The sequence below is a fragment of the Vulpes vulpes genome, chromosome 5 (assembly GCF_048418805.1).
Source record: "Vulpes vulpes isolate BD-2025 chromosome 5, VulVul3, whole genome shotgun sequence".
Lineage (NCBI taxonomy): Eukaryota > Metazoa > Chordata > Mammalia > Carnivora > Canidae > Vulpes > Vulpes vulpes.
Genome location: NC_132784.1, coordinates 38,917,490 through 38,939,880, shown reverse-complemented (window position 1 = coordinate 38,939,880; position 22,391 = coordinate 38,917,490). Strand labels below are relative to the sequence as shown.

The window sequence follows — 22,391 nt, the reverse complement described above, 5'->3', positions numbered from 1 at the left end:
GTGGTACTGTTCGTGCATTAAAGTGCTTAGTGTAGTGGCAGAAACACTGACACTGAAGCTCAGTTAGCTGCTATTAGTTTTCGAGAGATGGAACTGTTCAGGCAGAGGGAATAGCAGGTACAGAACCATAGAGCTGTGGAAGTCTGTGCAGCGCCTGCATACACCAGCAGGGAAGAAGAAATGGCCAAGGGTAGGCCACATGCAGGTTTACTAAAAAAAGGGAGTCTGGGCAAGATGCAGATGCATCTGGATGCAGATGTGATGGGAATGTGTGCCGAATGCTGCTGAAAACTGGCAACCTTGGCAAGAATTTTAAGATAGGGAGAGAGCGAGGCAAGTGGTGGTGGTGTGGGGCATGCATCTGTCTTGCGTTCCCAGAAAGGCAGGCTGGCGGTTCTCAAACTACTGTGCACACGCAGATGACTCGAGGACCTTGTTTAAAACACAGTTTTCATGAGAGATCCACACTCAGGTGGTCAGCCGTGGACCCAAGATGCTGATTTTGAAATGAGCATACAGGTGATTCGCACGTAGCGGGTCCTCGGATGCCCTCTGAGACGTACTGGGACGGCTGCTGAAGAAATGCTCACTAACTGGCAGGCCTGATGAAGCTCAGTGGGAGGGGACATGGAAACAAATGACTTAAAAGCAACATGTTTACATTCATTATGAGTTACAAATCTCAGTGCTCTGGCTCTGTGGCTTCTAGCTCTTGGATTCGTGAGATACAGACCTGTTTTCAAAGAAAGAAGCGTAATCAGAAATCGGACGGTTGTCCTCTTCGGTTTGGGAGAGCCTGCCCTTGGTCCTCTTCTTTTAGATGCCCGGGGAGGCCAGGGGATGGAAAAGCCTGTTAAGAAGAGATCAGGCTGCGGGAGGAAGCAGAAAGGAAGGTGGAGCAGCGTGAGGTCGGGAAACGAGAAAGATGGAAATGAGAAAGGATGGGAAAAGAGCAGTCAGATCTGATTGGTTGGGAATCTATTTGTGAAGGAACCCAGCCAGTATTTAACCTGTTTTGAAAAAGCTAGACTTCCAGCATTTTTAATTAGTGGATTGCTCGCTTTTGAAATTGCCCAGTTGGGAATACTCAAGTTTTGATGTGTTTTATCTGCCTGCTAATTAGCAGGCTGCTTGGTTGACCATCATTTTCCCTTTATTCTGTGGACAGAAGATGTTTATGAGGGTCTCCTGAAACACTCCACTCAGGTCTGGGTTAAAAGGTGTAAGTCGCTGTGTATTCAGTAAGAGTTCATACTAAACTATAAATTACATCCTAGGGCAGCCCGGGTGGCTCAGCGGCTTAGCGCCTGCCTTCGGCCCAGGGTGTGATCCTGGGGTCCCGGGTTCGAGTCCCGCATCGGGCTCATTGCGTGGGGCCTGCTTCTCCCTCTGCCTGGGTCTCTGCCTCTCTCTGCCTCTCTCTCTCTCTCATGAATAAATAAATAAAGATCTTAAAAAAATACTAATACATCTTTCTCCTTCATCTTGCTTCTTCCGTTTTGCTCTTTAATGTGGTTTTCCCCTCAGCACTGGGCTTCTCAATCTAGACACAACTGAGACTTGGGGACAGAGCTTAGCATGTGTGTCGTGGGGGGCATTCCAACACCCTGGGACGGTCAGCAGCATCCCTTGGCCTCCGCCCCCTCCTCCTGTGCCCCAGGTTGTGATGTCTCCTGGGGGCTGAAATCACCCGTGATGGAGGACCATTCCTCTCTCCTCCTTGTCTCTGCCCACTCTTTTGTGTTTAAAATTTTCCCTGAAGATTAGAACCATAAAATGGGTCCAGGCAATCTGAACTCTTAATGGGATATAGTGATTCAACGCTGTTCCTTCATTACTTGTTGGTCAAATGTTAAGGGGTGGGGGGGAAAGAGGGGAAAAAAAATCTCTCAAATTAACACAGGCTGGCTGTTTCAGGTGAAAAGGAAGTCAAGGCCTGCCAGACTTCTTAAGATCCACAGCGGTTGAGAGATTTTTGGCATTTATGCTTTTTGTTGCTGAAAATATTTGATTTGGGGGTAAGGATGAGGAGAACCATGTAGGCTGGCTACTCCCCAATCCAGGGGGTTCTAAGTCCCCTCTTCAAGTATTTCGGCTCGGCACACCTGTAGGCCAGGGGATGGGTTGTTAAACAGCGGATTTGGGCAAAGTCTGGATGCAGCAATGGAGCTTTCTTGACATCCCTTAAAGCTCGCAGTGACAGCCTTCAGCTCTCCTGGCGGCGCGCCGGGGGGCGGGGGGGGGGGGGGGGATGACATTCGTTTGCAGTTGCATTAGCTTCTGAAGCACCAACAAAAGGAACAGAGATATTTGTTTAAAAAAAGAGAGAAAGGATTCAAGTTTAGTGGTAATAGTTGTTTTTTGTTGTTGCTGTTCTATCTCTTAAGATATGCTAAAGTGCTGTGTACTCCACTGTACCCAAAAATAAATCCATTAATTATACCATGATTATTTCATCTGATAATAAAACAGCAGTAATAAAAGGAATGACAGTGCATTAGGAGAATAAACAGTATCGCTGAAATGTTAGGAAACACAATAAATGGGATTATGTCTCCTGAACCAAAGTTTCACACCTCCTCCTCCAGTGCTGTCAGAGGAAGTTTGTGATGGCCGTCTGTTACCAACCATGATCAAAATAAGAGAACAGGGAAACTTTTTATCCTTATAAAGGACCTCTCATCAACAATCTCGAAGCCATTTCTAAATATAGAGCGACTGATCTTTAAAACATTTTTTTACGTTTTAAGCAATTAATATGATAACTTAGCTGTTAGACTCTCCAGCCCGATTTTCTCGCCACTTCAAACACTCAGTGGTCAGCTGTTAGGACTTTGCTGGTGCAGAGTTTAGAAGAATTTCAGCTTTCTGGTAGTCCGGGTATGTCTCTCCATTATCACTTAATCAAGAAAAACATTGCTTTAACGACTTTGATTTTCACATCTCAGTGCCCAGATTAAGGATTGTAGCCAAGTGGTCAAGTCTATTAAAATAACTAAAATACTGAGACAGTGTTGTCTTTACTTAAAACATTAAAAAAAAACACCCAAAATTCTAATATCCTTGTATTGTACTGGTGGAGATAGAGGACTGAATCCTTTTTTGTGTTGTGTGTATTTTGTTGCACGTCTGTTGTCTGGTAGAGTGAGCCTTGACTAGGGAACGAGAAGTATCCAAGAGAATTATGGCATAGACTCCGCTCATGTCAGCATGAATAGTTAACTTACTTTCTAAAATACACATTTAAGGTTGCGTTAGTGTCGTTTTAAACTCACTTTGTACAAAAGATCTTAATAAAACTTTAAGTGTAGTTTCAGGTCCATAAAAGTTGAGGCTATGAAACACTGAAGGATAGAAGTAATTTTTATGTTCATACCTCTGGTTCCTGAGGGTCCAGTTCATTTCTGCTGTGAATTTAAATGAGTTAATTTAAGTAGATGGGTCAGAAGCCACTATCATCGTGGTAGCCCCGTGCCTGATTCTTAATTAAAGGCAACAGGAGATTAATTTGAAACATTAATTTAAAAGTGCATATACAAAAAGAAAGAATTATTGCAAGAAAGCCTAAAGAACTTTTCTCTTGTCCCTAGATGTAGAAGACAGAAGTAGCTCAGGGTCCTGGGGGAACGGAGGACATCCAAGCCCGTCCAGGGTAAGTATATCTAATCTTTTTTCCCCACAACCAGACATCCCACATATGTAAATTGACAAACTGAAGGTGAGTTTTTCCCTCTCTCTCTCTCTCTCACACGACTGCACAGATACATATACACGCATACTAAGTTTAATGAGGATCAGCTTGTGTTTGCAATTTTTTCCCATTCTCTTATTGGATGCTGTTATTGAATTTGACACCTGTTCCACTTCTGCTAAACAGAAGAAAAATCCTATATTAAATATTTGGCCTTACTTTGCTTGTTATTGATCCAGCATTACAGAAAGTTATTTGTTGTAGATGGCACAACTTTGAAAAAAAAAATCTGGGATTCCCGTAATGTGTTGGTGTATATAGATGACAGAATAATTCTGAGGACAGAGTATGAAGCTCTATCTGGTCAGTGTAATCTACATAATAAGTCATGGTTGATTTCATTTCATAAACATGCTATTAATGCCTTTGGTCACCCGTTGGGTTCATTCATTTATTTGGTTTCAAATTTTTGCTATTCTTTTCTCATGGTTTTCCCTCATGCTTTAGTTGTTACTTTGGGTATAATGGAAAGACCATGGAATGGGGTAAGAGTAGGGAGGTTAGGCCACGTGTGTATGTGCGTATGACCTCGGGCATGTCATTTCACTTCCTTGGTCCTCCTTGTTGTAATTCGTAAACCGAAGAAGTAAAGCCAGAAGGTCTTTTATGTTCCTTCCCACTTAAATACATATATGATTTTATGTATAATCTGTTTTTAATGGAATCATTTCTAGTCCCTCTAAAATCCATGTCAGCTTTTCTAATATACATATAAATACCCCAAATTAAAAATAGACTGAGAGCACATAGTCAAACAAACACGTGCCCCTCCCCCAGCCAGCTGCATAAATGAAGCATTCTGCAGGGAGGGAACATTTTACTCTAAGTATTCACATACATTTGAGGTGGGGGTGTTTCTATTTTGGCAAGGAGGCAAGGAAGGTAATCAAGCTCTCACAATGAGGACGTGTCAGCAAGCCGCGGTTGTCCGTTTCCACCTGTCCTTTGACCTTGTGGTTCTCAGTGTGGTCTCTACGGCGCAGCAGGGTCTGTAAGCTTAACCAGGAGCTTTGCTGAAGCCACTGCGCCAGCTGTCGGGCCTGGTATCCTAATGCATTATATGGATGGGTTGAGGAAATCTTTCCTCCTCCTCACGTTACAGGCTGCACTTGCAGAAATAAATCCATTCCTCTTGACAGCAAGTGTAGGAGATGACACAATTTTCCCCTATTGTTTAGCTCATTCACACTTAATGTCTTAGGACTTCTCACTTTAACACACACGCTACTTTTAATTGTTCTTTTGAGAACAAGGTCCCTTGGGACCGTCGTCCTGACTTTCATTTTTTCAGTGACTGTCCCGCCATTTTTTTCAGGGCATATTTTGGTGAATAATTTTGAGTCAGTGTTTTGTAGTTTCTATCTTCTAGATCCAGGTAGCTTGCACGTGACAGATTTCCAGGCCGAGCGTGTCTTCTCTCCTCTTAGAGTGGTGACATTATCCACTACCTTGCAGCATTGTGCTGTGCTTTAAATTAGGTAGTGTATATGAAAGTACACTAAGATGAGGACCCTTAATAAGTAAAAATCAGCCTTATATTATACAATGCTCCATATAGAATAAGTGAGTGCAAAACCCATGCTAGGTATTTAAAGTATGACATTTTTTAATACACTGACATATTGGCAGCCTTATATTATAGTATCATTCCAGTTAATTTTTCTAAATAAGGGAAAGTGATTTAAAAACAGGCTTATTTGGAACCTTAAGAGGTCCAGTTATTCTCTCCCAAAGTGATGTGCGTTTGCATTTTTCATACAGCGTCCGTCTTTTTTTGTGTGGGCAGATCCTGCCCTTTGGCTAACATGCCAACTGATGCCTCTGAGTATATTTGACTTGGTCTTTATGGGCAGTGCAACCAGCTGAGCAGATCGACTTTTTTTTTTTTCCTTTTTGGTTATTTTATGCACCTTAGTCTGAAATTTGAACCCTGTAATATAGATGATTTTTAACTTTTCCTATATGTTATCTGATTCCTCCATTAATAAGTGGGCAGTTTAAAAACATTATTTTAATTTTAAATTTCATTGAAATGATGAGATCATTGTAATCATGACAGTTTTCTGCCCAAAATTAAGTCTGCTTTAAAACTTTTTCCTGCCATACTTTTCCAAATCCAGGAGTACTAATTTATGCTGAAGTTTTGATGTTTGTTCATAGTCATGCTGTAATATTTTCATCTTCTAACGTGTTAATTACTTGCGGAATGATCCAGTTCTCTTACAACCACAATAGCAACTGTAAAAAAACATTGAAATTTCAATACCCTAAAACCAAATGTTGGTCTAAAAGGCTCTATCTTGGTCTTCTAAAAGCATTCATTATAGGCGATGGGTCATTTTTCCCTGATAGCACAATATTGCTTTTTTCTTTTTTTAAATAATGTGGTGGGCTTGCCTGCACCTGAGTGGCTCAGCCGGTTAAGCATCTGCCTTCGGCTCAGGTCACGATCCTGGAGTCTTGGGATCAAGCCCTGCATGAGGCTCCTTGCTCTGCGGGGAGCCTGCTTCTCCCTCTTCCTCTGCTGCTCCCCCTGCTTATGCTCTCTCTTTCTGTGTCAAATAAATAAATAAATAAAATCTTAAAAAATAATGTGGGCTTACCAAAATAGTGACTTCTAATGTTTATAGTGCATTTTATATGTGTCAGGTGTTTTACATACATTATTTCATTTAATCATGCCAACAACTTCCTGCAGTTGATTCTATTATTATTGTTCTAAGCTTTCACAGCTACCTTGAGGAAAACTTGAACTCTGCAGACTTGTAGAGCCCTCTCTTAACCAGTGGACCTGTGAAGAGGCAGGTCCCTTATAATGAGGTTCCATGGTGGGAATGTGGACTTCAGTTTCTTTGGATCTTGGAGCTGTCAGTAGGGGGGTATTTATATGCTGATTTATTCATGCGAAATGAAAACTTATGATGTTGTTTTATTTACAGAACTATGGAGATGGGACTCCCTATGACCACATGACCAGCAGGGACCTTGGGTCACATGACAATCTCTCTCCACCTTTTGTCAATTCCAGAATACAAAGTAAGACCAATTTTAAATTAACATACACTTTTTGAATGCTGATATTTTACTATAGAAAGAGGAGAATTCAGTCCAGACAGAGGATCTGTTTTTAGGGACTTGGATATTTAGCCAGTTCACTCTAGTAATTTTAAGTTGCAGAAAAAATACTGACAGTTTATGCTTGATAATTGTGCGTAAAGGACTAAGTTTTATAACTGTGTGGAATTACAGGATTTCGGTGATACCGAATGGCCGTGGAAATTTTGTCTTTCTTAGGTATAAAGCTCGTATTCTAATTTCAACGATGCAATACTTGTTTTTTGATTTAAGGTTGATAAAGTCAAAGTGGTGAATATTTAAAATGAAAATATCTTCAGGCCTGTCCATTGGCAGTGATACATAGTCTGTATCACTTATAAATTCTTATTAAAAGGGTTGTGGAACCCCTTTAATAATAGGTTTAGATGACTGAAATCAGAGTAGTGTATTCAAGTTGAATTAAAAGATCTGGTTGTGTATTTATCGAGGTGTGAGCTTTAGAGGGCTGATGGTGTAGGCAGACTGTAGCTTACTTCACTGGAAGCCAGCTACGCTTGAGGTAGCTTATGAGTTTCCAGCATGTCCTTCATACTAGCATCTTTTGAGTATTTTTCTGTTTCGTTTACTCTATAAGGATGTGTGTGTAACAGCAGTAACCTGAGCAATGAGCAATAGCAGATTGCTTTAGTTTCAAGTGAAGCAATGATCTTTGTTCTGGTAAATGTGGTTTTTTTTTTTAGCATTATTAATAAGTCTCTCAACTTGGTTAAATTCTATTGCAAATCTATCAATAAATGAAGTTGAATTTCTTGGCAGAAGGCATTGGACCATACTCCAAGAAAAACACACGGTCATAATTATATCACTCTGAAACCATAGTTGCAAATGCTTCTAAAGAATGTCCCTATTTTTAAGCCTTGGAAGCTTACTTGTGATTTAGTGTATAGATAGTCCTCGAATATCAGTCATTTTTTCAAAAGTCACCATCAAGTCCATCTAAAGGAATCTCAGGTATTTAAAACAAAGGAGACAAAGCAGAGAAATACTAGCAACTTATTTTAAGTGGATGACATCATATGTTTGTGCCTTTATGGGTTTTTTTGTGTGTGCCTTTAAATATCATTCCAACTTTGAGAACCATGAAGTTGTGTTTGATCATAGGTTCTTACATTTGTGTTTCTCTTTAGGATGATAAATTTCATATCTGTGTTTTAATTTTGCAGCTAAAGCCAGCTTCCCAGTTTTTTAAAATCAATTGTTGATAGGGAGTTGCAACAACTTTCCCATTTTCAGGATACACAGATAAGGAAGACTAGATACATTTGTTCACTTAGGTTTTAAAGAACGACTTTAGGCTCTTTAGCGACGATGTTAAATTCTAACCTTGTTTCTCTAGTCACCCTGTCTCAATTTCATAAGATAGAATAAAAGATTAACTAGAAAATAATAATCTTGGAAAGTGGTACTTTGACAGCATATTAAAGGACTCCCCTAGAAGATTCTTTTTAAAAAATTTAAAAGAAGATTTTATTTATCTATTCATGAGAGACACAGAGAGAGGGGCAGAGACACAGGCAGAGGGAGAAGCAGGCTCCCTGCAGGGAGGCCGACATGGGTCTCGATCCTGGGTCTCCAGGATCACGCCCTGGGCCGAAGGCAGACACTAAACTGCTGAGCCACCCAGGAATCCCAACCCCTAGAACATTCTTAAGCTATCCTCTGATGGGTGAAAGTAAAATAGAATAAATGAATGGCTCCTCATATTTGGAGGTCTGTGTTATGTACATGAGGAAAAAGTTTTGCTCAAGAACCACTTCATAAGTTAATATCACAGAAAACACCCAGCAGTGCAAGGACACTAAATATTTGTTCTTGTTCATATGTCCTCGTGGGCCACTGTTTTACAAGCCAAATTCGTTTTCCCATCCAAATAGTATTTAAAATCTACGTGGCCTGAGAGCCTGGAGCTAGAGCAGAGAGAGCTGACTCCTTTCACTTAGTCGTTAAAGCTGAAAGTCCCTGTCAGCTGTGTTCTTTTATCCCGTCTGCCCTCCTTCCCATTAAACTCTTAAATATGGAGGCCAAGACAGTCTCCTGCATTGTGGTAGGAAATGCTACTATGTCCGGGAGGCTCCCACCCACTGTTCCCCATGAAAGGACTTCTCTGTTAGATAAGCTGTCTGGTCTGAAACATGGCTCTTTATTGTTTACAAACTGCTACATTTTCCACCTCAAGCAGATTTTTGCACAGAATAGATTTGTGCTGGGGCTAAATGGTTTATCTGACATTAACGGCGCAGTGTCAGACTGGGGTCAGGGAAGTCGCCCTCGGAGCGACAGGCCACGGCGCAGTCTGCAAAAAAAGGAAAAAGACATTTAAACAACTACGAAATACCTTGCATTTTTAGTTGGGAAAAGAATTTAAAAATATTTTTAGAGGCCTGCCCACGAATGCTGCATTAACTCTTCCCGGGCCTGTGATTTCTCTCTCACATACCAAATGGCTTCTTGATTGGCTCGACTGTCTCAGGCCTGGATTAGAGGAACAAAGATGCTCATTGATTTTTGGCCAGGCTGCTGTTTATTTAAAATAAAACCACTTTCGAGATGGGCCACACTTGGTGTTATGCCATGCTTTCACAAAGGGAAGGTAGGTCGTTTTCGAGAAATTAAAGACAACCGATTTACAAATGGAGACGGAGATAAAACGAGACCTGTTAGTGCAGCCAACAATTTGGGCTCACGGAATACATGGTATATTCTCAACTGCCCTTTGTGTCCAAATCCATATTCAGTGTCATGGTCTTTGTGGAAGTTTTCATTCTACCAAATGAAGGCGTTAGACTTCCTGGAAGTTGTTGACAACAGTCAATACCGGCTTTCAGAATCTTTAGTTTTCATTAAAGCTACAAAGGATTTCTTCACATGTCAAAGATTTAATTCTGCTGTGATGTCACATTAGGGTAAAAGCTATAGCATAAGAAGTAAATCAGCCACTTTATTGGACCAGATTCTCTATTGTCAAATCAATCAAGCCTGTGACTGAATTAGGCGTCTGCTGCAGAAACAAGTGACACTAATTTTACGGGAAAGAGTTATTAACTGCAGATGACCTGATTTTTTTTTTTTTAAGTAAACTGTTCACTTAGCGGGGTTTATTTTGTGGCAGGGAACGAAAAAAGTAATGAACTGCTCTCTCCTTTGGGGAGTGCATTATTATTAATTATTATTATTATTATATATTTTGTTCTCTATGGCAATACTCTACTGTTTTGGAGAAATGATGCAGGCATTCATTGCTAACATTTGCTCATAAACTCTTACCACAGCAAAACCCTTTATTACAACTCTGAACTTTTTGATTTCACAGGAACGGTTTTGCATAAATGTTCCAGTTTTTGTGATATATAATACTTAGGTTTGGCGCCAAAATACCAAAACCCGATTTATTTGTGATCTCAAACTTTTGCAGAGTGGTATGTAATTTATAAGAGTAATAGAGTACCTCCATTAATTTATTCTTTTAGAAATAAGACTGCATATCTGAATGTAATATCCTATTTTGACAGCTTGTGAATCTCTAAACTAAAAATGAACAAATGAACACAAGGGCACTCGCATGCATGCGTGGATGTGTGCACACACGCACGTGCACGCACAACACACGCCCCTTCTGTGCGCAAACAGGCCTCTTGGTTTATAAGGCTGCACCACTTCTCTCATTACTGTCTGTAGTTATAGTTGCCATACGAAGTTTTGGAAGTTGATATTGTGTAAATCCTTTAAAGGAAAATGTAACTAAAATAAAAAAAGCCAGCCCCTAATTAAAAGGAAAAATAACTGTGCATGACTTACTGTTTTCCTTCTCGCGGGGTGTGGGGGGGTGGGAGACTGGAGGAGTTGAGAGCCTGTAGCACCGACTCATCTCCCTGACTGCCTGCACTGACCAATACATAGATTTGCTCTCTTTTTGAAATGCTATTTATTTATTTATTTCTATTGAGGTACAAGTGACATATGACATTATATTAGTTTCAGGTGTTCAGCAAAGTGAATCAATATTTGTGTATTCTGTTCTCACCTGACATTTTCTGAATCCTCAATCACTGCTTTCATTGTGTAGAGACGCGCAAGCCGGTTTGCATTTTTGCTTCTTTGAAATGCCATGTCCTGTTTCACGTCTGGAAAAAAACAAATCGCTTTTTCTTTGTGACTACTTATGACTATTAATGATAATAACGTACGCTCGATGTGTTGGAAACTTGTTTGCTGCAGTTTTTAAACGGCTTGATTTATAAACCTACAAACCTTTATAGGCGGTCAGTGAGTAGCTTTTGGAATATGCTGATGGGACAGAGGGGCCGTGGCTCTGAGTCTTGTGTTTTGAGGAGGATTAAATGCTATGGCATAGTTTGAAAATACTGATAAGGGCTATATGCAAAGGGTATGGGGTTTTTTTTTCTTTTCTTTTCTTTTTAACATTCTTGTCCTTGCTTGTTTTCTTGCAAGCATTAAACTTCTGCAGGTTAATTGTCCAAATATTTTTACAATGGGAAAACAATATATTTTCTAGCTCAAACTTTTTTGATCCGGGGAAGGATCTAAGCATGCATTTTCCTTCTATTGTTCCAGAGCCTTAATTGAAAACCAGATTGTTTGAGTGAGCAAGTTGCCGGTAGGATTATAGCCATGCATGGGTAACTGAAGGATGTGAAAAGTGATACTTCTGTACAGTTGGGTGCAGCTTAGTTCAACATCAGCTGCTGTGTTTTTCTGTGTCCCATTGTGAATGGTTCGGCTTCCTGATTGCGGTGTTTGGTTCTAGTCCCACTGACGGCATCTACTACCAGAGCCCTAAATAATTTCCCACCATAGGGTAACTGGTCTCTAAACTAGCTCAGTGGAACATTTTACTGCAGGATTAGGTCGGGGTTTCAGGCAGAACTGAAGAAAGCTGCTGGCTTATAGGATGACCTTTGAATCTCATCTGGGTTAGCGGTTGATATTTTGATTTGGTTACTGTGGTCATATTGTGACAGCTGCTAGCTCATTATAATTCGGTTCCACTGCTCCGTTTGCCTAGCAGGAATATTTAGGTTTGTATTACTTCAAAGTGTTTATGACTACCCTGAGTTTAGCCCAGCATAAAGGTGAAGTGTTGTGAGTGTTTTCAAATCCCAGTGGCAGAGGCCAGTGGCACAGTCTTCTTGTAAAATGGCGAATGTGAGTAGATGCTAATACAGAGCGTTTTTCTTTTCATTGTAAAACTGGAAATAAACCTAAACGAAGAGCCTCTTACTAGGAACAGTGTTCTGAAAACCTTAACGTTCAACAACCACAAAGAAATACAGTTTTTTCAAAGCATGGGTAAGATTTGACTTGACCTCCTTGTCAGATGTTTTCTTTCTATGCAGGAGTTTAAATATTTGATTTAAAAAAACCCAAAACTTGTTCAACAATGGCGAATGTTTGATTTTCTGAAATGTCAGAGGTCAAATAATATTTTCGTAACTTGGTGAAAATGGAATTGTGAATGTGGTATCAGCTCCAGAAATGTTAGTTCACCGTTGAATTGTTCTGAGGTTTGATAGGGATAGGCTGCTTGCGGGTTCAGTAGTGAGGGACGGCTGTGTACTTTCAGTATCTTTTTTTTTTTTTTTTTTTTTTAAAGGGTGGGTGGCTCCTCAGGTCAGGTCTTTTCACATCTTTAGATTGAGGGTGGAACAGACCTTTAGATGATCCCTGAGGTAATTTTCTCATCTGATGGTCCATTGATCTTTTAGGTATGCCATTTTGTCCTTCTGCTATATTTTATCTTTAGAGATGTTTTATTGTTATTTCTAATCCATTCATCTCTATTTTATGATACCTTCAAGTAACTTTGCTAGTGATGTGTTTTCCAAATGTTATTCTTTAAAGCCTGACTCAAATGGATGTTTCTTTTCTACCTCAGCTCATTCCATATCTATAGTTAAAGGGTTGGATTGATTGAAGATAAAATAATAACTGATTAAGTTGCATCACCAGGAGAAAAGCGTTGTGTCTGGGCCAATGCCTAGCATTGAGTTGTAGGACCTCAATAAGCGGCTGTCGAGTGGTTTCATTTGTGAACAAATCAGGACACCAGATACAGAGGGTTTTAATCCTGAATGAAAGCCCATAAATTAAAAATCAGGCCTATATCTATCTCACTGTCTCAGAAAGAAAACCCTCGGCTGGAGCTGGTCTTACAGAAATTCATTCTATCGTTCTATATCCTTGACGGTGCAAAATATTCTAACATCAGAGAACAGATCACATTACAGCATGGTAGATTTCAATTTTCACTAAACAATACCACAAAATATTCTATTTTAAAAAAATAAGTAATGTCATTTTTTTTTCGAAAGGCTCCTGAAAAAAGTTAAGTATTTCCAGTTTTCAGATAGGAAAACTTATTTCTTCTTGTCCAATCAATAAAAATTACTGTCTTTCTTTGATTGGTCTTGCTTCCTTTCCACTCAGCCATTTACTGTATGAATATACTACAATCAGTGCTGTGATAATCAAATACTTTCTAGTCAAGTTTTATGAAATTTAGAAGAACTGAGAGCAGAAAAAAAACATTATTTGAAAACTATAACCGACAGAATAATATAGAACTTCTAAATAACCACAGGAAGATTTCTCACATAAAAAGTTATGGACTCTAAGAGAAAATACATCATTTTAGAGTTAAATAAAAGTAAAAAGTAGTTTGTGTTGGGTAGGAATACTCTTGCGTAGAAGTAATGGAAAATGTGACTAATGGTTGCTTAAGAAGAATTTTTCTTCTACTGGAAGTCTGGTGGTAGGCTGCTGCTAAAATTGGTTTGGAGCTCATTGACGCCAAAGCAGGTGTCTGGGTGATTCTTTTGTGCTTTCCCTCATTGTCTCAAGATGACTGTCACAGCTTTAGATGTCAAGTATGGGTTTGATGCAGCAAGAAGCAGGGAAAAGGGAGCCCAGCAGTGTGATCCCCTGTTCCCCTAGATCCCATGGCCATCTCCAGCTACAGACTTTGGGTTGGGTGGGAGGGAGTGTCTACACAATAGCTACTCCCGCCGGGTCAATAGAAGGAGACAAGAGAGAAGGGAGTTGGGAATGCATCTCAGGCTTGGTGACTTCCAGGGTTTTATTTAGTTTCTTCTCAGGGGAAAAGTACATAATTTTAAACATAACAGTCTGGAAAATGAAGAACAAGGCTCAAACTTTCCTGTAGTAAGAAAACTACGAAATGGACCTCAACTCTAAATTCTGGGAGGCAAATTAGAAAAAGGGACAAAGAGACGTGGAGTAGAAAAAAACCAGGTAGTTGAAATGGGCGAGGTGGAGAAAGTGCGGCTGGGAGAGTGAGCCACGGGAAGGAGTGTGGGGCCTGCTGTTCTCACTTCATCTCCAAGGCCTGTACCTTCATTGCCATCCCGTGAGCAAGGCAGCAACCAGCCAGAGGCAACCTTCTACATGTACACATCACCCACAACCTTCTCTTTTAGACCTTTGGCTTGAGTTGTGTCTCCGTGCCGAGCACCGTGGTGGGGGCGGTGGGGCAGCAGACCCTTAGCTCTACCGTGAGCCTTTTGCACAGGCCTGTTGGTGGTCTTTGGAAGTGCCCACTGCCACTCCTAGGACACAGTGCAGGCCTGGCATCCTGGAGCCACAAGGTCCCAGGACATGCCATTACAGGTGCCAGGCGGAGATCTTGTCCCTGCACCACTGCTAAGCTAAGCCTGTGTACTTCCCTCCGACAACCTGCCAGGCCACCGTGAAGCGCTCAGACAAGAATGCCCGTTGCCAGAGGCAAAAAGAAACAACAACAACAAAAAACCCTCCATTGTATTTTAATATATACACAATTGTATTTGTTGATCTTTAATGTGGAGGATTAAGTGCAGCCAGAAGGCATTTAATTTTAGTTAACATGCCAAGACTGCATGAAACTGTGGGGAGAACTGGATTCAGCTTCTGGCCAGAGGTTTCCCATCCCTGTTGAACACAGTCGTGGCATGAATCAGGCCAGTGAGGACACAGGCAGGTGTTTTTTCTCCCGGTTTTTCATTGGAAAGTTGGCTCCTTGGAATTTTGCACTAAGGTTGATATTTAAAGGATGCCCCTGACAGCAGTAAGCAGTAGCCTACTTCCTAAGTGGATCCTTGAGTCGGGGGATTTAACACTGACTTTCTCGAATCTTTCACTGCCCCTTGGCTCCAGGAGAAGCATCAGTAGAGTCACAGGGTCTCTGCACTAATGTTCATGAAAGCTGTGTATCCACCTTAGTGCCATATGGATCGTCAATAAAAATAAGCCTGTTTTCTCTGGTCACATTATCACCTTCATTAGGACCATGGCAGCGAAGGACCTCCGTTCTAAGCCTTGCAAGTCTTGGGAGGCGTGTGGAAAAGTAGAGTGGGCCAAGCTCCAGTGCAGCCATAGTCTTGACTGTTCCACTTCCTGGTGCTAGGACTTTGGATGAGTTTCTTAGGATGTCCACCTTTCTCACTTCTGTGAGCAATACCTGTCATACTTACTGCCACCCCCCCCCCCCCCCCCGAGTCACTGGAGCAGTGCAGTGAAGTGATACAGGTAGTAACAGCCGCTCTGTAACTGTTCTCTTACCCCTTGCGAGGCTACACGTTGGTACTCTATCACTTCTCTCTGTAATTAATTGAAAAATGTATAGACCTTGGGTCTTGGGTGCTAGCAGCTTTAAGACACCCTTACCTGCTCAGGAGATTGGAACTGAAGGCGAGAACAGGTGGAGATAGTATGGAATATTTGGTTCTCTAAACATCAAGAACAACACGATAAGATTTCTTTTTTAGCCAATTCACAAAACCAAGTACCTCTTTGGGGACAACTTTGTTGAATTCGGATACGCCCCTTGTGAAATATTTGCCTCCAGTCATTTGTCTCTCCAACTTAAATATTCTCAAATTTCGTTGTTCCATGTAGCTAAAAACACCTTGGTGTAAGGTATTTGAATGATGAGGCTAGGGGGGCCCACTGGCAAGTTGAGATTTCTTTGCTTGCATTGTAGGCCATCTGAATAATGAGCAACAGCTAGGTAGGTTGCTTTTCATCAAGGAGATACTATTACACAGGCCTTCCACATTCTCAGGAATGTGTTAGAGACAGTCCTCATCCACCTCAGTTTGTTCTCCAGAGAAGCTTGGCATAGAATGTTGCTTTGCATGTGATTATTCTCTGGTTCTTTGCACTTCAAAGGGTTTCTGAGTCCTTCCTAAGGAACTGTTTATTATGTTTGAGTAGAAAGAGGTATTTAGTGGATCACATTTCGTTTCCTTTTGCAGAATATCAGGTCTTGGGATGAACAGTTGCAAGATGTACGGATAGATTGGTATTAAATTTATTCCTAAGTACGTAATAGAGCCCAAACATTTGTCATCTTCTTGAGGATGGTTTATTAATCACTTCTCAATACCTTGACACATGTTTATTAATAGGAAAAGCTATAAAGAAGCTTCACTTTATGTTTCATTTATTTTTTAAAGATTTTATTTATTCAGGAGAGACACAGAAAGAAGCAGAGACATAGGCAGAGAGAGAAGCAGGCTCCATGCAAGGATCCTGATGCAGGACTCAATCACAGGACCCAGGATGATGACCCGAGCCAAAGACAGATGCTCAACCACTGAGCCACCCGGGTGTCCCAAAGCTTCACTTTAAATTGGTGTAAAATATAGCTGGTGATATTGTTTATGTATAAAATAAAATATTGAGAGCTTTCCCATAGGTTGAACATCCCTCTAAAGCCCTAGTAGTGGTGAAGCAGAAGATGGGAGGCCGAGCAAGGATTGGCTTTAGCTGGGCATTGGTGTGACGCCTAGCCTGCCACCCCCTAGTTGTGTGACCTTGGGCAATCTTTAGTGCTCTGATGGAATTTCTCGTCTGAGTCCTTGCTCTGAGTTTAAATGAAGTAACATGAAAAGCACCTGGCACTTAAATCAAGTTACTGTGAATTATGATTCCACCCACTTCTATTGTATCTAGGTGGTTTTCTGTTTATTGGGTCTGACCAGCTTGGCAAAAGTGATATGCAAACTTGAGAATCATGTAGTGAATTTTGGCAGAAAGTGGAAGTGATTAATTAAATGCCACCCCCTCATGGGCCACATTAAGGCTGAATGCAAATACAAAGTGTGTGATATCTGATAACATTTGGTGGAGAAGGAAGAGACAAGAGGAGAGAAGGATGAGCGAGAAAGAGACATAAAAACCTAATTGTGGAGCACTCTGAGCACATTCTGAGCACACAGTACCGTTTTCTAGCCTTGTATTATCATCACTGCTGTGGCTAAGTCTCTGAAGTTACTAGGTTACTAATTGCTCTTGCCTCTTCCTCACCTTGACTATTCAGACCAAGCTGTACTCTTAACAGTTCAGTAGCCAAATCTGAATGCTTCAGATGCAAGCATAAACTCGTTATGTGTAACTGATTGTACTTAATTGGGCAATACCAGTTCGTGGAGGAAAATTTATTAGTGACCCCGTCTCCTTCACAACTTTCAGAGTAATTGGAAGTGAGCCTAGTATCCATAATTTTGGAAGCCTTAAACACTGGTCTTTGACAGGATTAAATTCAAGCTCTATATTGTGTGTGTGAGTGTGTCTCCTTTTGTGTACGTGTTTGTGTGTCTGTATTGCATGGTTTCCTTTTTCTTTCTTTTTGGTGGTCTCACAAATATTTTTGGAAATTGAAATGCACTGAGCATCATAAAAATTCTAGCTATTGGGATCCCTGGGTGGCGCAGCGGTTTGGCGCCTGCCTTTGGCCCAGGGCGCGATCCTGGAGACCCGGGATCGAGTCCCACGTCGGGCTCCCGGTGCATGGAGCCTGCTTCTCCCTCTGCCTGTGTCTCTGCTTCTCTCTCTCTCACTGTGTGCCTATCATAAATGAATAAAATTAAAAAAAAAACAAAAACAAAAAAGACAAAAAAACCCCAAAATATTTAGGTATGACTGGACTCCAAGCTGACTCCTCAAAAACCAGGAGAGAATTAGATCAACTTTAAAAAAAAAAAAAAAAATTCTAGCTATCATGGCAGACTGTGTAAGCAGCTGTGGACAAACTCTCTTAGGCATTCTAGTAACTCGTTAGGGGAAAATACTAAATAGTGGTTTGCTGGATAATCTTTAGGTGATCTTATGTAAGCCATTTTTCATTTTAACTTTGGTTTCCTTATTTCTACTACTGACCTAATTCATGGAGGTGTGGTGGGGGTGGGGAAAGAGCTCTCCGAAATCTTTTGTTAACCTCAAAATAAAAATATTCTAGATATATATATGTTGGTGATTGCATTTTCCATTCGCTGAAAAGTCCTCTCTATAGTTTGACCACCGAATCGGAAAGGAAACAAAAGAAAGCAGCCCTGCTCACAGTCTTTTAAAGGCATTTTAATAGTTAATGAGATTTTGCCCCGTACCCTCATGAGTTTCATTTAGTTCTGAAATAAAAATTTATGGCTCTTCTCTCAGCTGAGCTGATACTAGTTTAAGAGTGGAATTGAGTTCACACCTGTTCTAGCATAAAAAGAAGCCTCTATGTGACTTCTTTAAAATATTTCCAGAGCAGAGCACGGGAACTCACTAGTCCTACAATTGTGACTATGCAGTAATGTTCTTTGCAAACACTAGAGAAACTGCTTATAATCGGGATCTGATTTGCTGATGGTGTCCAGAGCTAGAGGCTCTCCCCAGGTCACCTGTGCTCCTCCAGGTGGGATGTGCTTGTGGGAATGCGGTTGGTTTGCATAGACAGTGGAGCTACATTAACACTGGAAAGTGTACATATGGGAAAATCTTTGCGTTCGCTAGGCCATTTGGCTGTTCGAGACATGGTCTGTTAGTCAGGCAAAGTACAATGGCTTTTCTGAGTGCTCTAGTTAAGGGGCAGGATGTGTAAAGTGGTATACACTTAGGTGGATAATTAATAATTAGTGTAGGCTTGTAAGTCTGTAATATAATATATAAGTTTCAGTACCTGTTAAAATTTTATCAGAGCAGATCATGTTTCCTTATTAGGAGGGGGTAATCCTCCAAATAGAAAAATAACAAGCTCTCAGTTCGTATGAAAAATCTTTTTTTTTAAAGATTCTATTTATTTATTTGAGAGGGGGTGGGGGGAGGCAGCAGGCAGAGGCAGAGGGAGAAGCAGGGCTCAATCCCAGGACCCTGGGATCATGTCCTGAGCCGAAGGCAGACGTTTAACCCACTGAGCCACCCAGGTGCCCTTCACGTGAAAATCCTAATAACTAAGGGGTGGCTGGTTTTTATATCAAATGTTGTTTTCCCCGGTCATTGCGATCAGGTGATATCTGAGTGGTTGAATTTAAATAGCAATCCTGTGTAATAAATACTGTTTTATACGAGTTTGACAGATGACAAGACACTGCTTAGAAAAAATATTTTGGCTCATTCCTCTAAATATTTGGAGGCTGTTGATTTGCCAAAGAATCCCCCCCCCACCCCTTACTCTCACCTCGTCCCTTTCCAAACAGTGGGGGTTGTTGGTTTTATGATTGCATCACAGGTAGATATTCAGAGAAAGAGCCTGTTCTGGAAGCTAGGTTGGAAGGAGTAGAGAAGATAGAATGTGGGACCTGAGTTCAGCTTTTGGCTTGGTTGTACCACAAGCAGTTTTTACACTTCATGTCTTAGCTAGCTGTCTTAGTTTTCAGATGGAGAGGAAGTCCTCCCCTATGGCAGTGAGGGAAAGGGCAAATTACATATTTGTGAAAGCAAACTGGAATATCTTACTGTTTAAGAGTTTGATTGGCTTCTTGGTAAATAAAATTAATGTGTTACCAGTATGTCTGCAATCATATGGTCGTCAGTATATATATTCCTTTACCCATCTATATAAATTCCATTTGTACTAGAAGCCAGCCAAACTGATAGACTTCAGTACTCAAATTAGCCTTTGGTTTAATTTAATTTAATCCGACAAATCTTTGTGAAAAGTCTATGCCGTGCAGGCCTTGTGTTAGGTACCAACTACATAGCGATATGTCACTTTTCTTGCCTCTGGTGCACCTCACGGTATAAGGAAGGAATCAGGTTGGTATCAGGTAGTTATAAATCAAGACATTAGGGAAATAATCATGTTGGTACAGGAGGCTGTTGGATTATAAATCTGGGCTACCAACCATCAGATTCCTCATAGCAATGACTAAAATGTTTGGGTGCTCGCTGTGTATCAGGCATGTGCTATTAAGTGCACATATTGTCTGGTCTGTTCTTACGATAAAACTCTTTGTTAGGCATTGCTATTCCCATCTTACAGTTGAGGGTCAGAGAGGTTAGGTGGCCTGTCCCGGTGTTGTGTCGTGAGAGAGCAGCACAGCCCAGATTGGAAGCTGTATCTGCTGAACGCCAAGACCCTTGTTCTTACCCACCCTGCTCTGCCTCACTGGTGGAGAATATGGAAAGAATTCCCCAAGGTGCAATAGCAGTTAAGCGTGTGTTCAGCTGCAACTAATAGAATACCTGACAATAGTAGGTTAGTCAAATAAAGATGGCTTTTTTCGTCGCTTAAGGGGATGTCTGGAGGTAGGAGGTTGTCTGTGTAGATTCAGCAAACCACTGCTGCCATCTTTTTCTTTCTTTGCATGCTGATTTTTCGTTCTTGAGCTTTTTCTCTCATCTTGCGTTTCTTTCAGGATGGCTGCCGAGCCCCAGATAACAGCAGAGTTCACAATAGGAAGCTGGAGAGGCAGAGATTAGAGTAGCACCTATACTTCCATCTAACCCATTCCATTAGGATGAAAAACACGTTTCCAGAAACTGGTGACCTTGAGTAGGGTTCTGCTCACAAAGTATTGGCCAAATCTGTAGCAAGTATCTACTTGTAGCTGCAAGGGAAGCTGGGAAAGTGCGCTTTCACAGTGTCCATTTGCCCTCTGGCTTGAGGCAGGCGAGAGAGAGAGAGAGAGAGAGAGAGAGAGAGAGAGAGAGAGAGAGTTGGGGATGGTCACTGGATGAATCCATATGAATTTAGTTATATGATAAGTGGATAACACATGAGCTGAGTCTTAAAGTATGAGTCAGAACTGTCCAGGTAAAAGCAAAATGGCCAGATAAGAGAGTTGTTTGTGCATGGGTGTGGGAGTGAGAGGATGTTACAGGAAGCTGGGACTGAGAGGGCACAGGGGAAGGGATGACACGGGAAGTGGGATTAGAATCGTGGCCTCAGAAAAGTGGGTAGGTGGAGAAAGTTGGGTTTTCTTTGAAACATGTGGCAAGCTACTCAAGGACTAATTTTAAGTAGTGGGATAACATGATCCAATTCATGGTTTAAGACGGTCACTCCAGCAACAGGAGAGGCAGGGAGATTACTCAGGAGGTGATTAAAGCAATTCCAAGAGGAAACAATGAGAGATTGAACAGAATCAGGAACAATGGGGATGAAGAGGAAGATGTGAATTTGACTGATAGAAACTGAAGGAAACGGTTGGAGTTCATAACCGATGGATGAGGGAGGGTCATCCTTGGCTTCTTGGCCTTGTTCTGGCTTGGGCCACCTGGTTGATGGTAGTGCCATTCATTGGGATGTGTAATATGAGAGGAGAAGTTAGGTTATGGGAGACTAAAAGAGTAAATTCAGTTTGGACATGATGAATTTTTGAGATGTCTGTGGGTGGACTGATTTGTGGTTCTGGGCTGGGATTGCAGATTTGGCATACAGTATTCCATATTTGGTAGTTGAAGTCATGGGAATGGATAAATTACCAGAGAAACAAAAGTGAACCTATTTTCAGATTAATGATTTTGTTCTCTAAAGATCTTAGGTTGAAGGCAAAAAAAAAAAAAAAAAAAAAAGAAAAGAAAAAAGTGCCTCTACCTCTTCTTTTCCTCTCTCTACAAATTTGGTATCTTTAAGAAAACTGGATAATTTCTTGATTTGGTAACAAAACCATTATTAGTGTTTAATCACTCATTCCTAACATACTATTTTGAAATTCTTTTTTCTTTCCTCCTTTCCTTTTTCCTTCCTCTCTCCTTCCCTCCTTTCTTTCACCAAGATAGGTTAGAATGAAGCTTTTGTTTCAGAGCAATGTGTTGTCCATCATTTGGGGAAGATACCACAGATTCTTAACAGTGGAATGGAACTCAGAGCTCTTCTTATGTTCTTTCTGATTTACTCCCCTCCCAACATAGGAATCCTTGGAGATGAGGCCCTAGCAAAGCGATTGGCATACAAATGACACTATGACTAATGTCTGAATGAAGGGCACTCATTCCTCTGCTGGGGCTTCACTGCATTGGGGAAGTCACTACTGACAAGGTCATTCATTGCACTGTGACAGCTCTGACTTTCAGAAAGTTCTTGATTGTGTAGCTGTCAGCCTGGGGTACCAGTTTCTTTGAAGCTACCTGGGATTGTGTATTGTCTGTCCTTCCACAAATGCTTCCCAGGAGGATAGTCCTCACTTCCTTCAAAAGTGTCACTGGAAGGCGTTGGCGTTTCATATAACATGGTTTAACTCCATCTCACATTCCTGGTCATTGTCCTCTGTGTGTGTTCTAGTGGTGTCTTTCCCTCTCC

The 22,391-nt window shown here is 41.1% G+C and overlaps 1 protein-coding gene across 35 annotated transcripts in view; it reads left to right on the top strand.

Moving 5' to 3' along the window:
* TCF4 (transcription factor 4) overlaps positions 1-22,391 on the top strand; it is a 354,790-nt gene that overhangs the window by 117,160 nt on the left and 215,239 nt on the right. For all 35 annotated transcript variants that reach the window (XM_072757919.1, XM_072757926.1, XM_072757915.1 and 32 more), the window contains 2 exons: positions 3,591-3,652; positions 6,691-6,787. In XM_072757919.1, the coding sequence (XP_072614020.1) occupies positions 3,591-3,652; positions 6,691-6,787 (159 nt within the window). The remainder of the gene's footprint in view (positions 1-3,590; positions 3,653-6,690; positions 6,788-22,391) is intronic.